This window comes from Pterocles gutturalis, unplaced genomic scaffold (assembly GCF_000699245.1).
Source record: "Pterocles gutturalis isolate BGI_N339 unplaced genomic scaffold, ASM69924v1 Scaffold51457, whole genome shotgun sequence".
Classification (NCBI taxonomy): domain Eukaryota; kingdom Metazoa; phylum Chordata; class Aves; order Pterocliformes; family Pteroclidae; genus Pterocles; species Pterocles gutturalis.
This window is the reverse complement of record NW_010112136.1, coordinates 1,501-16,265: the sequence shown is the minus strand read 5'-3', so window position 1 is coordinate 16,265 and position 14,765 is coordinate 1,501. Positions and strand designations below refer to the sequence as shown.

Below are 14,765 nucleotides of genomic sequence, written 5' to 3'. Positions count from 1 at the left end.
CGGTGGGCATTGCCCTGTGGGGTCAGATCTCGGTGCCAGCTCTGTTGTGTTTCACCTGTGCGCGCTGCTGCTCAAGCAGGAAGCTTTGCAGGGTTTTTCTGGTTTTTGTTAATAAAGTAATTATCTACGTTCTTGCTGATTTAACAAGCTTTCTGAGGTTAAATTCTAGACTGAGTTTTAGGTCTTGTTCTTCGTTATTAGACTTTCGTCATTTTAAAGGTCTCTCATAGACTGTGTGAACTAAATGACTAAACGTGCTCATGTTAACAAGCCCCATGACGTTACATATTAGCACCACACAGTTTACACAAGCTGGGCAAAATGCCTTTCTATCAAATAGTATCCTGGGTAAATGGAGGAACAAAGGACTGAAAAAAATTGCTAACAACATGGTATTCTTGTACAGTATGCTCTTGGCACAGTGGTAGCTGCAACAAAGGCATCTAACGGGCTTCCTCAGCCTGGTGATGAATACGACTTCTACCGAAGCTTCCCTGGCTTCAGGGCGTACTGTGAAACACAGGGTGACCGTCTCCTTCACTGGTAAGGATACTTTTGCATCTCTGGGCCATTGCTAATAACTTCCAGTTCAAAACAGAAGGTGCTGCCCTTCTTTGCAGACTCCAAACTTGTTGTAGATAAAAAGATGTTTTATTTCACATACCTAATTTAGCTACTTTTCTAGCACTTGAGAGTTTAAGTAACAAGTTTAAGAGGGCCTTTCATAAAGGTTTGGATAAAGAGCTCTGCAGAAAGCGGAGGCTGATATAAAACCTATTATGCTATCTACTTTAAAAGTCATGTGGTTCGTAAGAAATTAATTCTAACAATACTGTATAGATGATTCTTCTATTCATTGCTCATGTGATGTTAACTATAGGCACTGCATTTGCTTTGTTTTCAAACTTTCAAGATGTAGAAGGGTGAAGAGAGTTGGACAGTTTAGTGTTCCGCTTGCCTGCTTTCAAATTGCTAATAGCTGCCCTGTTCTTTTGCAAGTATGAGCAAGGTGATGCAATATCATGGCTGCCGTAGCCACATGAAAGATCGCAGCAAAGTGACAGAGCTGGAAGATAAATTTGATATGCTGGTTGACTCCAATGACATCATTCTTGAAAGAGTGGTAAGCAAATTCTTTCTGGATCTTGTTCTTAAAAGCTGTTTAGTTGACACAAGTTCTTTTTTCATTTCAAGAGTTACAGTGGTAGAGCTTCCACATTACATTTAGTGTTTCCTTAATCTGGTGCTTTTCCTTTTTATTTTAAAAAGTTTTCCGTGTGCTAGGCCAGTGGTCACAGCAGCTAAGGCAGATGGGGTAATGGCCCAAAGGGAAGAAAGGCAATATGTGACTTGTGAGGAAAATACAGTTTGGCATAAGAACCTCACAACCTGCAAACAGGTCTATAAATTCGTAGAGTTGCTTCTCTGAGGAGACTCTTCCCACACCTGATGTTCAACATACTCCTCCCACATTTGTCTCATGTTGCACAGAATTTGGGGAAATGGCTGTGGAGGTGTCTACCTCTGGGACTTTCTTTGTTCAGTCTGACTAGTGTGGCTGAGTATGGAAATACAACAGTGCTTGGTTTTCACCTCTCTTTTCTGGAATTTAGGGGATTTTATTGGATGAAGCAGCAGGAGTGAACAAAAACCAGCAACCAGTCCTCCCTGCTGGGTTACAGCCTCCACAGGTGATCATTTCCAGCTGGAACCGCAAGGTGAGGCTTCTGCACTCAGTTTGCTATGTTACCTTAGCTTTATTCCCCAGCATTGGCACTACTGATTTTCCAGTGGAGTTGAGTAGTTAAATGTCTTGTCACCTTTTTTAACATACCCTCACTCCATCTTTTTTTCCTTTTCCTATTTATTCAAACTGGATTCTGGATTCTGTGTGCTCTTAACTCATGTGAGTTCTGCCTGTGGTTTACCTTTTTTAAACAGGCAGGAGAATACCAGAAGAGAGCTCAGTCTGAAACCTTCCGACTGCTTCATGCCAAGAACATCTCTCGACCACAGCTTAAGTTTCGGGAAAAGATTGACAATTCCAGTACTCCCTTTGTACCTAAACTTTTTATCAAGCCAAATGCTTTGAAACCTTTGCCTGAAGGTAAGGGGTTTATTTTTTGTTGGGTGACCTATGGAGAGTATTTGTCACAAATCTGTCCTCGCAGTCTAGAGAAGAAATCATTGACTGTAAAAACAAGTAACAGCGGGAGATGTTGACTATTGTAGTAGGCTCTGTGACTGTTTTTAACATACGTGCAATATAAGGGTAGGTCAGTGTACAGTATCTTCTTGTTGGCATACAGAATATATGTGCCAAACACATATTCTGCTGATTCTGAAAGTGCGTGATGAGAGTTACTCTGGCACCAGAAGTGGTCTTGACTAGTCTAGTTGGTTTACAGATACTTCTTTCTAATTAGTTAGGAGTGCGAGGTGTATGATTAGACCTATGCTTTGGATGCTTTATCAAGGCCTCTAGTGTAACATCGTATCTTGGCAACATGTCCTGCTGCTCTTGATGATTCATCCTGAGTCTGCACTGATGTGGTTGCACCTTTAGTAACTAGGAATGATTGAAAGATTTTTCTGAAGATTTTTCAATCTCCTTACAAGATCTTGAGCAGAACTACCTTGCGCCTTGCTGAATAACAGCCTGTTAAAACCTAGTAATTGACTTGTCATTAGAGGAGCAGACAGAAATCTTGCTGACAGCAAAAGCTGCAGATCTCAATTGCCAAGATTTTTGATACTTTGTGATTTTAATAGGATCTTGTGGTGGGTGGAGGGGAGAGAGTAGTAGGCTGAGAACATGTTATGTGTGGGACCAAGTCCAGTTGTTCCATATTGGTTGTTCAGCCCTCACAAAAAGTGGACGGGAACGAAAGGAGCGCCCTGAAGACTTGGATGTACCAGCTGCTTTGGCAGACTTCATACACCAGCAGAGGACGCAGCAAACTGAGCAAGACATGTAAGAAATGAAACTGACAGCAAGATGCTTGGAGTACCATTGGTGAACATGCACCTGTATGGTCCCGTTGTGCTGATGCTATTCATGTGTAACAGCTCTGCGTGTGTTTGTGTCCACAAGTTACATTGCATGTATTTGCTTTAGACATCTGCAGTTATTTTGAACCTATCCTTAATAAGAGATACAATTTCTACTCAGTAGGAAAACTGACATAGCTCTCAAAGTCTCTGTGCTCTGGCTTCATTTAGTCATTGCCTGTTTTCTAATTTCCATAGGTTTGCTCACCCTTACCAGTATGAACTGGAGCATTTTTCTCCACCAGATGGAGTTCTCAAGAAACCAGAACCCCAGGTTGGTGCCCACATTAATGTAAACTTACTGAAGGTGGAGCAAGTTTACAGCTGGCCCTACTTCACAAATTTCAGAATTGAGGGTGGAGGTCAGGGGTGGGAGTTGACAGAGAACATACTGTGCCTAATAGTTTGCTCTGCCAGATGTACAGGCCCATCAAGGAGACACCCTGTCATTTTATCACCACACTGGATGAGCTGGTAGAACTAAATGAAAAGCTAATGAACTGTAAAGAATTTGCCCTGGACTTAGAGGTAATCAAATCACCTTTTCTGTTTAAAAGTTACATGTGTACTGTTAGTACCTAGGAGACCGTTGTGTTCTGTAGTCTTTTTCCTGCTTTTTGTACTTTCTGACATCAGGATCATGAACCGCCTTTTCATATTATCTAGAAGATTGAATTAAACTGTGTCAGTATTGTAAGTTTTCCAATGGCAGTACTAACTGCACGCTTCAAACTGAATTTCAGCTTCTTTTAATTCATCCCATGTTTTTTTATGTCATGTTACTGACTGCAAAGAGGAAGCTTGCTCATTCAGTTGCCCTTTGCTTTAAGAAGTCCTCTGTTACTTTTTCTTCTTTCATTTGGGGTGCTGTGTTATAGTATTACTTCTGTAATGGATCCTAGCTTACATCTCTCTTCCACGTTTTTCAGCACCATTCCTACAGGAGCTTCCTGGGCTTGACATGTCTGATGCAGATTTCCACCCGAACAGAAGACTTCATTATTGATACACTGGAATTGCGGAGCGACATGAACATTCTCAACGAGACCTTCACAGACCCTGCAATTGTGAAGGTCAGCTGCCAAATTCACCACCAGAATTCCTTTTTTCTTTTTTTTTTTTTTTACATTAGTTTAAGCTTTATTATAGTTAAAAGTGCTCTGTCTTGGTTGCTTTGCTCTGCTTTCATTCTAATTTGTTCATGTGCCTGTTTCCTTGATGTAAGTGGGGAGTTAATTGCCAAGTGCACACATTCAGTAGTTCTGCACTTAATAGTAAAGGACAGAGAGAAAAGAAATCTGGTCCTAGAGACATGGATGTGAAACCACAGCCCTGCCAGCCTGGAGTAGAAATGTTCTTCATATCATTCTCAATTTGTTTTTGTTTTTTTTTTTCAAGGTCCTTCATGGTGCTGATTCAGATGTGGAATGGCTGCAAAAAGACTTTGGTCTGTACTTGGTGAACATGTTTGATACTCACCAAGCTGCTCGTCTCCTCAATCTTGGCAGGCATTCTTTGGACCACTTGCTAAAGCTATATTGCAATGTAGATGCTGACAAGCAGTACCAGCTGGCTGACTGGAGGATACGGTAAAAACTGACCCCTTAGATGGGCTGGATCTGCAAGGTAGCACTTATCCTTCTGTGTATTGTTAGAGCAGGAGCAGGCGTCTAGTTGCAAGCCCCATAGTTGTAGGTTAGTCTCAAAGTGAACAAGCACAGCATTTACCTGGGTGTGCTTTAAGTTCTTTTGTGAATGTTACATTTTCTCATGTTTCTTTAGAAAATGACTTTTTTTGGGAAGATAAAGTAATGAAAAGTTCCTGGAAACTCACTTCTTAGGAAGAGCACTGCAGTATTATGGAGAAAGTCAGTATTTGCTCCTCTAGAGCCCCCACAGAAACATTCAGTTGCCTGCAGTAGGTAGTGCAGTATGTTGGAGCAATGAGCTTGGCTATGCAGATGGACCCTGCGCACCACGGAGATCCCAGGTCTGCTTTGTATGGGCTCTGCAAGGACAGGAGAGTTGTGACAAATGCCATAGCAAGCAGTTCCGCCATCTACCTTAGCTACACGGCAGTCCCGCTCTCCAGCACATGAAGAAGATGACTTCTGAGTTGGAGAGTGCACAGCAGGTTACTGCTGTTGCCCAGCAAATCCTTCAATGAGGAAACAGAAAAATTTCCATATTAGTTCTTAGCATGTTTACGTGCAGTTTGCCCTAATATGCCTTGCAAGAGGGAAACAACAGTTTGTCGGGGCAACTGAAATGCATTAGTGTAATTTTGGCTATTTTTCTAGCCCTTTGCCAGAAGAAATGGTTCAGTATGCCCGAGATGACACTCACTACTTGCTCTACATCTATGATAAAGTGAGGGAGGCGCTGTGGGAGAGAGGGAACGAGCAGCCCACTCAGCTGCAGGTTGTGTGGCAACGCAGCAAGGACATCTGCCTGAAGGTAAAGCTTCCCTTGGTTGGATCACCTGGATCAGAGTCTGGGCTTAGTAGGACAGGGAGTACTTTACCTGTTCTACCTCTGTTGCATAGACACAGATTTTTTTTTTCCTCTTTGTGTGTCTGAAAACAGCTGTATGAACTCTATCACTTGTTTCACTGACTAAAATCCTGGGATTCAGATGCCCTCTTGCTCTTTTTCTGAATGCTGTCACTTGTTGGCCTCCCGATTCTTTCAGGTGTGTCTTTCCCAGGAGGGATGTTCCATTTCCAGTTCTACTGGATATTCCTGGAAGTACCAAGCCTAGCTGGAGCTGCATTATGAGATCATTATATTGTGCCAGTGGAAAATACTGTCTGTGAGAGTAGGCCTTGTCTAATGTAGTAAAGCTTGGAGATATTGTATGTCTAAAGCTGCTCCTAGACTTGGTTTTCCCCTAAAAATGCATAAGATGTGTGTTTTTCAGGGACAGGCTCCTACCAGTAGTTCAGGGTAAAAGCTCCAAGACACATCATACCTGAGTTTATTCAGTCGCGTTATGTCTGTGTGAGATTCTGTCTCAGTGAAGCAAGGCCAACTAGAAAGCACAAATCTGATACTGATCGTGAGTTTCTTTTTTTTCCTGTTCAGAAGTACATCAAGCCCCTTTTTTCAGATGAATCCTACCTTGAGCTCTACAGGAGGCAGAAAAAACATCTCAACACACAGCAGCTAGCAGCATTTAGGTTGCTGTTTGCATGGAGAGACAAGATGGCACGTCAAGAGGATGAGAGTACAGGGTAGGAATTCATACTTCAATGAATTTCTTGGGTTGTGCCTGTCCCCTCTCCAAGGTGGAACCACTTTTTTACCTGTAGAAATTACTGTACTACCTCAGGCTGCTTTTTACACACAAGTCTTGTTATGTTAGCAGTAAATTCTTGCAGGTGTCTAGATCAGCCCTACTTAATTTCTTTTTAACTGATTTCATCTTTTCAGACCTTGTAATTGGGACAGACTTGTGCACTTTGAAAGTATTTTTAACTGGTTTTAGCATTCTATTACACTCAGACTGCCTCTTTATGTTGTAGATACGTGCTACCAAATCATATGCTATTGAAGATAGCAGAGGAGCTGCCCAAGTAAGTTTTGTTCACCCTTGAGGAGCCTCATTTGATTTTTAATGTCCAGCAAGTTGTTTCCTAGTGTGTAATTACTGCTGCAGTTGGTCCCTTCCTGCCAGCTGTCCAATACTGCTTTTCTCTGTAGTTCTTCAGTTTAGAAGATAAATAAATAGCAATACTCCTTCAGAAGCCTCCAAGTTTCTGGGATACATCTCTCTCTCATTTTATTCTGCTAATAAAACACATTCCTTTGCATTGCTCTATGTCACACATCCCCCCTGAGATTCCTACAGTATTACAGAGCAAGAGAGGGATGAGTTCCCCCAGAACATTTATTTGTGGGTGGTTTTTTTTTTTCAATTCCTAAAGAAATTGTGGGCGATGGGGGTGGTAAGGAACAGATACAGGAACACCCAATTTATACAACACTTTCCTCAAACACTTGGCACTCATCATCTAACATCCGTACTTGAGAATAATAAAAATATATCTTTAAACGCACGTCTGCTGCTGGGCTCAGGTTCCTTAGATGAATAGTGAACAAGGAGTGAAGTGCAGATAGGGACAGACAGACCACAGAAAAGATAAGTGAGAGGGGAGCCGAGTTAATGATTTTTCCTTATCTGCACAAACCTGGTACAGAAGAATCACAGAGAATAAACTCTGACAGATTAGTCTGACTTGTCTTATTCTGTCACAGTCGGGACCATGGTTATGTCTGGTTGCACGTCCTCTGAATGCAAATGCCTAACATACCGGCCGTAAATACAGCACACTGAATTTTTCTCATCTCTCTTTAGAGAACCCCAGGGCATCGTTGCTTGCTGTAATCCAGTCCCACCACTAGTTCGCCAGCAGATTAATGAATTGCATCTTCTCATTCAGCAGGCCCGGGAGATGCCTCTTCTCAAGGTAGGAGTAGCTCGTACCACACAAGAGACTCATCACTTGCTTTCTGTAAGCCAGGAACTGGAGCTAAATGGTGACCTACGATGATGTGTGTGCTGAAGTTTGCTTTTTGAACACTGAATATAGTGTTCACTCATAGAGCAGAAAGATATATTGCAACTTCTTGCCTGTCTAGTGTCTGCTGTGTACTGGCTTACACATAGTGTAGATTCCTGGAGAACTAGAGCAGTAAAAGACCAGACACTGCTTGAGCAGGGTGCAGCTGCCTGTCTTACATTGCACATCATGTTCGCCTGCATGAGGAAGAGCTGGACCTTGTGGAATTTGTTGGCCATGTATATGGATTCATAAATTTTTTACACCTCTAGTGAAGCAAAAAAAAAAATCCCTAGGCGTAAGAGGTTCATTACTTAAAATATATTGTCAACATGTTGACATTAATACAGTTTTCCTCTAGAGAAACAAAACCATTTGTGAGCATGAACATATCCTTTCTGTGTGAGGTATTAAATATATCCATATGCAAACACTGCAGGAGAAGAATTAATGTAATTTTCTTAACATGCTCATTTGTAATAAATGTGTTGAAAACTTTGATAAGGAGGCCAGCCTAGAAGAAATAGGGCCAGGTGCATTTAGTGACTTCTCTTTCTCTCCCATTCTAGTCAGAGATTGTTTTGACAGTCAAGAAGAGAGCACCTCTATCCAACCCTGAGGTACTGCTTACATAATATTTGTTACCTAATGTCTTAAACCTTAAACTCAGAAACAAATGTAGCAGAATTCTAGACTCTGGTAAATTGTTTATTCTCACCCATTTTACAGATCTCTCCACTTTAGCTTAACGTTACTTTTCTGTGCTAGACTCTGAACATTACCAGCTGTAAATTGTTATTTTACAAGCCGCCATCATAGCAGCACTTAAGGCTTCATCAGCAAACACTCTAGCTGCTGGACAGTTTCATGTGTGTGAAGTCTGTATTGACTGATTTGTAAGAAGAGAAGTTTCAGATGTGTTTCTAAGGCTGGCTTGTTTGCTCCTTGTGTGTGTGAAGTAAAAAGCGTCTCTGTTAGCCAGTGGGTGGTTGCACAGATATCCTTTCATGCCAGATGCAATGTGCTCTGGCAGGTGAGCTATATGAAGAATATTCAGTCTCTGAATTTCACCCTTTTATTTGAATTTTCATTAATATGTCTCTGCAATATGTGAAAACATATACAGCTCCATGAGTAGTGTATTAATGGTGTTTGAATCTCTCTGCAGAGGCTGGAGAATACCTTATTTGGACCACATGACAGTTCCCGTATTCCTGTGGATGGTTTTCAGAACAACTCTGCCTTGGGTAATTTGGTCTTAACCTAAAAACTGTGCTAATAATGACGTGATGTGGCTTTGAAATGGGGAAATAAGCAGCCCTGAAGAAACTTTCAGTGAAATCTTGTTACAGAAAAGAGCAGTAAAATATACAAGTATCTAACAAAAATTTTCTCTCTTTTTCCTGTAGAGCCTGCCCCAATTTTGGAACATGGTTGTCTCTTTTCAGACAGTGAGAGGACAATGGATATTGAGGATGTTCAGCCAGAGTCAACATGTCTTGTTGCTACTGCCACTGTCAGCATATTCAGTGTAAGCAACGTGTTTGTGATAGTGTCAGTATTTAAGTGTTAGAAAACACACCTAATAATCTGATAAATCTGTGTGAAAGTGTTGCAAGAGATAGTAAGGTGAGACATGCATGGAACTGATACTGGCTTCATGTCAGGCATATGTATGGCATAACCAAGACAACTAGGTTAGGAGGCCAGCAAGTTAATTACATCTCTCTGGAGGGTTACTGCTGTCAGTGGAGTTTCAGATGGAGTGAGACATAACATGCATGAAATAGCAGTAGCCAAACCCAAAAATTATTAATGGTAATATTTCTTCCTTTTTTTTTCTGTAGGAATGTGATGAAAATGAAGGAAATGAGAAGACTTTAACTACTGCACAGCAGAAAGCTCAGCGTATAATGGAGTCATTTGAAAATCCATTTAGAATGGTAAAAGCTCCCAATAATTTGTAGGGGGACATAATGCAGAGGATGCTCTGAGCTGTTTTTCCAGGCATATCCGAAAGAGCTTGATACAGCATCAGCTGCTGCTGTCTTATTGGAATCAAGAGATTGTCCTTCATGCAAAGCACGCACGTGTGGACTTGTTTTCAAAACACATTGAAATGCCTCTTAGATATATGTGTTTCTACATAGTAAACAAACCTCACTTTTTTTAGTCAAGTTTGAGGTTTTTTTAATTAGCATCACATTTTATCTCTATGGCTAGAGTTAGTGAGCTGATTTTACTCTTTTAATGAATCAGAAGAACAATAGAATACTTTGTTATAGATTTGGAGTGGCAAATTACTAGGAAATAGTATCAAAACAACTTCTGTTGTGTGGTTGGGGGTTGGTTTTTCAGTGTTTGGTTTTTTCTTTAACGTTTTTCTTGGCCATAGCTGTGGTAACTTTTCTTTTTCCAAAAGGTGATCTATGTGTTGGATGTTTCTTAAATATGAACTTTTTGATTTGGAGCATTTTAAGTAGCATTTTAGCAATAAGCTAAACGTCACGTGCTGTTGTTTAAAGCAAAATGTTTTTTTCTTCTCCACAGTACCTACCTTCAGAACAGAACCCTGCCTATGTCTCTCAGTCTGCAAAGTTTGACCCGTCATCAAAAATTTATGAAGTAAGACTCATGCTAAAGTTTCCTGCCAAGTAGTACAAAAGAAACAAATAAGTAGATTATTTTGCTTTGGGAACCTCAGCAATATAGGATTTTTTTTTTCTCCTTAGATTCTCCTTAGGAAAAGAATATAAGTTTTGAGAATCTTGACATGTTTCTGAATCTGTAGTTCATTGTTTCTGTAGCATTCGTGTCCTTCAAAGAACCAGGGACTGGGACATTCCACTGTATATTCCCTGTCTGTCAAAGCTACGAACTGCTACTGAAGTCTGTATCTGGCTTTGTTCTCATGGCTTGTTTGTAGGTTAGAACTTTCAAAGCACATGTTTTTACTTTACCTGGTGCAGCAGATCTTAATCTCTTTTACAATCCAATTTGATCTTTTGTACTCTTAATGAAGACCAGCATGTGGTAGCAAGTTTATAAACTCTTTTTATATAAAACTTCAAACAAAGTGATCCCAGCTAATTTTTTGTTGTTGCAGATCAGCAATCGATGGAAGTTGATGAGTCAGACACAAGTACAGAAAGAGTCCAAGGATGAAGCCAAAAAGAAAGCAGCCCAGCAGTCAGGTACAGTGATTCTTCCGTTCCTCGACGTGTTGACTAGCATGCTTTTCCCAATGCACATGGGTTGTTTCCCAGTTACAGGAAGACCTTAGATGAAGAGCTTCCTGATGGATGAGATTGTTTGACAAAGATTGTATTCTGTTTAGTTTGCTTGCTTTTTCTAAGCTCCTGGCTAACTTACTCCTGCTTTTTACAGTAATGCTTGTTTGTTTCCATAGCTGCTCGTGAGCAGGCACAGAAGGTGTACAAAGAGGCAACAGAAAATATCGTCTCTGTTCGTCAGCAAGCTATGGTATGGCGTTGAATTCCTTGTTTCCAGCCTTTGCCCCTTTTGACCTTTATAACACAGTTCTTAATGAAACCCTGAGCCCTATAACTCTGAAATACCAGAATGACAGTCTTTTGAGAGCAGCCTTTCTGTAGTTCTTCCCTGTGTGTAGCAACAGGCCCCTAGCAACTGTGCTGTGCAAATCTTTGCATCCCTCCGTGTCTTCAGTAGGGAATGTTTTCTACAGCTGTACCTCTCTGCTCCTTGCTTACCTAGGTTCCTCCAAATCTGCCTGTGAGACCACAGCAGATCACAGCTTCTGCTCTCCTGTGAAATGACAACTTGGCTGTTCATCTGAAAAGTCCCTGCTGTGAGGGGGAAAAAAAAAAAGGCAGTTTAGGCCCAAGGGAGAATGTAGTGCTTTCTGCCTTTGCTGTTACTGCCCCAGGCAATAGCTGTCACCAGAGCCGAGGTCCATTGGGCAGTTCATCTGCATGCTAGTGTTCATGCCTACACAGAGATGGTTCATTCTTCTCTCCTCAACTTGTCCTTGTTTCTATTCCGTGGGTTGCTTTTACAGCAGGAACAAGCTAATAAGAAGAGGGAGAGAGTCATGACTGAAACGGGAACAGAGTTGCCAAAACGAGAGAAGAAACGGCCAAAAGCCTCCCAGCAACCAGAGGAGCTGGAAGCACCGAAGCAGTTTACCCCCTTTGATTACAGCAAGTCCAACTTCAAAGTGTTTGCAGGTAAAATCTGGATCTCTGCTGCAGGCTGTGGAAAATGTTGCCAGCTGAGCCCTGAGAAGGCTGTGTGTGAATGTAGGTGCCAAGGCAGTACAAACTGTTATAGTGCACTTACCTTAAGAGTGGGGAAATACTAAAAGAAATGAACTTTGGGAATGTACAGTTTAGCATCTCTTTTCTGATTTGGAAACAAAATCCTGAAACCATCAGCTAAGGGGATTGTGGATATGGATTTTGCTACTTTTCTCTATGGAGAAAATTACCTGTTTAATTGGCAATAGGAGGCAAAGGAGATTTGACTCCTTTGTAGCAAGTATCTATCCAAAAAAATCTCTTGCCCTTAAAAGACTGTTCTGGTTTCTAGCATGTGGGAGACTGCAGTGAAACCTCCTTACCATCAAAGGAATGCTGTGAGATGGACTGTTCTTTCTGGAAAATTTTAGTGACAGCTGATCTCCTCTCTCCCTTAGGAAGCAGCAAATGGAAGCAGTCGCCACAATTTGATCCTGCCAAGCAAGCTTACACGGGCAAGGTACGGGCATGTCATGAAAGAAGGAACAGAAATGTTGATGATAGCATGTACCCAGCTGGGGACTCGCTGGGGAAGGCAGATGACTTTTTCTGGGTCTGCAAAATGTTCTCTAACAGCACTTGGTACTGAGGTGCAGCTTCCCATCACGAGCTCATGCTTTGTATCATGGCCTCTTCCCATTCAGGAAGAGCTTTTGTGGGGCCCCTCAGACTTTCTTGTTGTTTCCCACCTCTTCATCTGTTGTTCACACTATGCCTCTGTACATCACAGGCACGACACTTAGAGCACAACACAAATTCCCAATACCAAATTCAAGGCACTCTCAAAAATCTCAAAGTTCATCCAGTTATTCCAGGCCATGGCAGGTCTGCATGTTCCTCGCATTCTCCACCAAGTACTCTCATTACAAAAACAGTCTCAGCTCAGAGAATTTTTACTTAATTTATTCGTAATGGATATTGAGAGATAGAAGAGAAGAAAGAAAACATAAACAATCAAAGACATATTTAGGGGAACCTGTGACCAGCACAGGGAAGTTTTGTCCCCCCAACCCCTACAGGTCATGCCTGTAGACCTGGATTACTGAAAAACCCCACATACACCCTGCATAGTGCTCATGTGTGGAGCGTTTGGGTGCTGATGTGTGATGTCAGTGGGCATTCAGACATGAAGTAATAGGGTGCCCACGCATGAACTCACTGGGCACTCAGGCATTCATTTTAAGTTCTGAAGCTCATTTCTTGCATTTCAGCCTCGTTGCTCTGCATGCTGCCTTCCTACATATTTAACTGGAGGGCAAATGGTACCGGGGAGCATCTTAGATATTCATTAAAAATCATGTTTTAGAAGCTGAACAAGTTCATGCCTGATAGCGTAGGAAAGTTTCCTGTGCAATCCCTGTGCTGTGTCAGTTGAAACTTGTTTCAGGAGAAAAAAAGAAACTGATCGCTGAATTTGGGACATCCTGTACAGATCCTTCTGTATAGATGGGTAAGATTTGTTGTCAGTGAAGTATTGTGCCTTACGTGTTAAGGTTACACCAGCAGACCAGCACTTACTCAGATGCTTTCAGTGCACGTGCAGATAAAAAGTCCTGAAACATAAAGCTCCTGGTGCAAATGAGCAGTGTTCCTTGAAGCTGGAGGGGCCTGACAGCACTTGAATCTCATGGAATATACTGTGTTTGGCAGGTACCCATGGTCATGGTGTTTGTTTTTTTTCTTCTCTGCAGAGATTTGCTGGAGCTAACAAACTTCAACAATCTGGAAACCGAAGCATGTCCTACCTGGCGGGGAAGGCTGATAGGTGTGTTGTCAGCATGCTCTCACCACAGCATCACAGCGGTGGGGTGTTTTCACACCTGTGCCCCAGAGCTGTGGGCAAAGCGTAGCCATTGTCCTCTTGCTGTGGGAGCTTAAGCACATGTCTGTGGGAATAGATTGCGTAACACCTACTCACCTTCATTTTGCTTGACATCAGTTTAAAAGAAAAAAAAAGAAATAAAAGCTTAGTGGGGATTAATGCAATCAAAGACAATTCTGGATGGAAGGTTTGAGATACTGAGGTGAAACTTTGTGTTAATAGATGTGGGAGTTGTTTTCTTTGGCCACAAAGATGGGTAGAGGTGGGGAGAACATTTGCCTAGCTTAGGAGGAAGGTAAATAACAGTACTGCCAAATATGAACGTTCTTGTTCTGAATAGATCCTTGATGTGTAGCTTACGAGGCTTGATCCTTGTGCATTATGTAGTCATAAAAGAGCGACACTGCGTAAGGGCATCATGACCCTTCCTCAATAGAACCATTGTAACCTATTGTAGGTTTTCAATCTTGAGTGAATTTAGAGCAAGAGTTAGTCTTTCTGTAACTGTCTTTTGCAGGGGTTCCAGGCACCACTGGCCGAAGAGATAGTCCTTGTTACGGGACCTGTGGGAGTTGCTGCTGAACAAAACAATGGTCAGAAGTATCGTCACCATGGGAAGGCAAATACCGGTCATTGAGCAGTTTTTGTACAGAAAAGTTTTTAAACCCATTAAAATCCTTTTTTTCCAAAAGGAAAAACATCTTAATTGATGTCATTTCTGTTATATTCACATGGGGTTTTTTCTAATTATACTCACAATGTTGCTTTGTTTCTACTTTCGAAAGTTGATCCTGTGTCCTCAAACACAGTCAGGCTGAACTTGGCACTTCTTGGAGTTGCTTGAAGTCCAGAACCAGCATGTCAGTGGAGTCTGAGAGGAACCTCTTGGCATCTCTAAAGCCAGGACAAAAATAATAGATTCAGTAGCTGTGGCTCAAACCCCAGCAGTGCAGAGGAGGAAGTAAGGCCAGGCTGTCTTGTGTTAGACCTTGCTTACAGATTGAACTGCACAGCTCATCTCTTACAAGACAAGGTAATATGAAAAATGAGAGT

General features: G+C 41.7%; 1 protein-coding gene across 1 annotated transcript; it reads left to right on the top strand.

Moving 5' to 3' along the window:
* Positions 1 to 406: 406 nt before the first annotated feature.
* EXOSC10 (exosome component 10) lies at positions 407 to 14,418 on the top strand (the record flags this gene model as incomplete). The annotated part of the gene is made up of 24 exons (XM_010073927.1): positions 407 to 543; positions 1,000 to 1,123; positions 1,614 to 1,718; positions 1,942 to 2,107; positions 2,863 to 2,974; positions 3,250 to 3,325; positions 3,469 to 3,579; positions 3,981 to 4,124; positions 4,450 to 4,640; positions 5,352 to 5,508; positions 6,136 to 6,284; positions 6,576 to 6,626; positions 7,409 to 7,520; positions 8,183 to 8,233; positions 8,782 to 8,868; positions 9,025 to 9,144; positions 9,461 to 9,556; positions 10,164 to 10,238; positions 10,720 to 10,807; positions 11,023 to 11,096; positions 11,653 to 11,821; positions 12,289 to 12,350; positions 13,582 to 13,655; positions 14,230 to 14,418. Coding segments are annotated over 24 exons (2,562 nt in total), but the record flags the coding sequence as incomplete, so codon positions are not given.
* Positions 14,419 to 14,765: the final 347 nt, after the last annotated feature.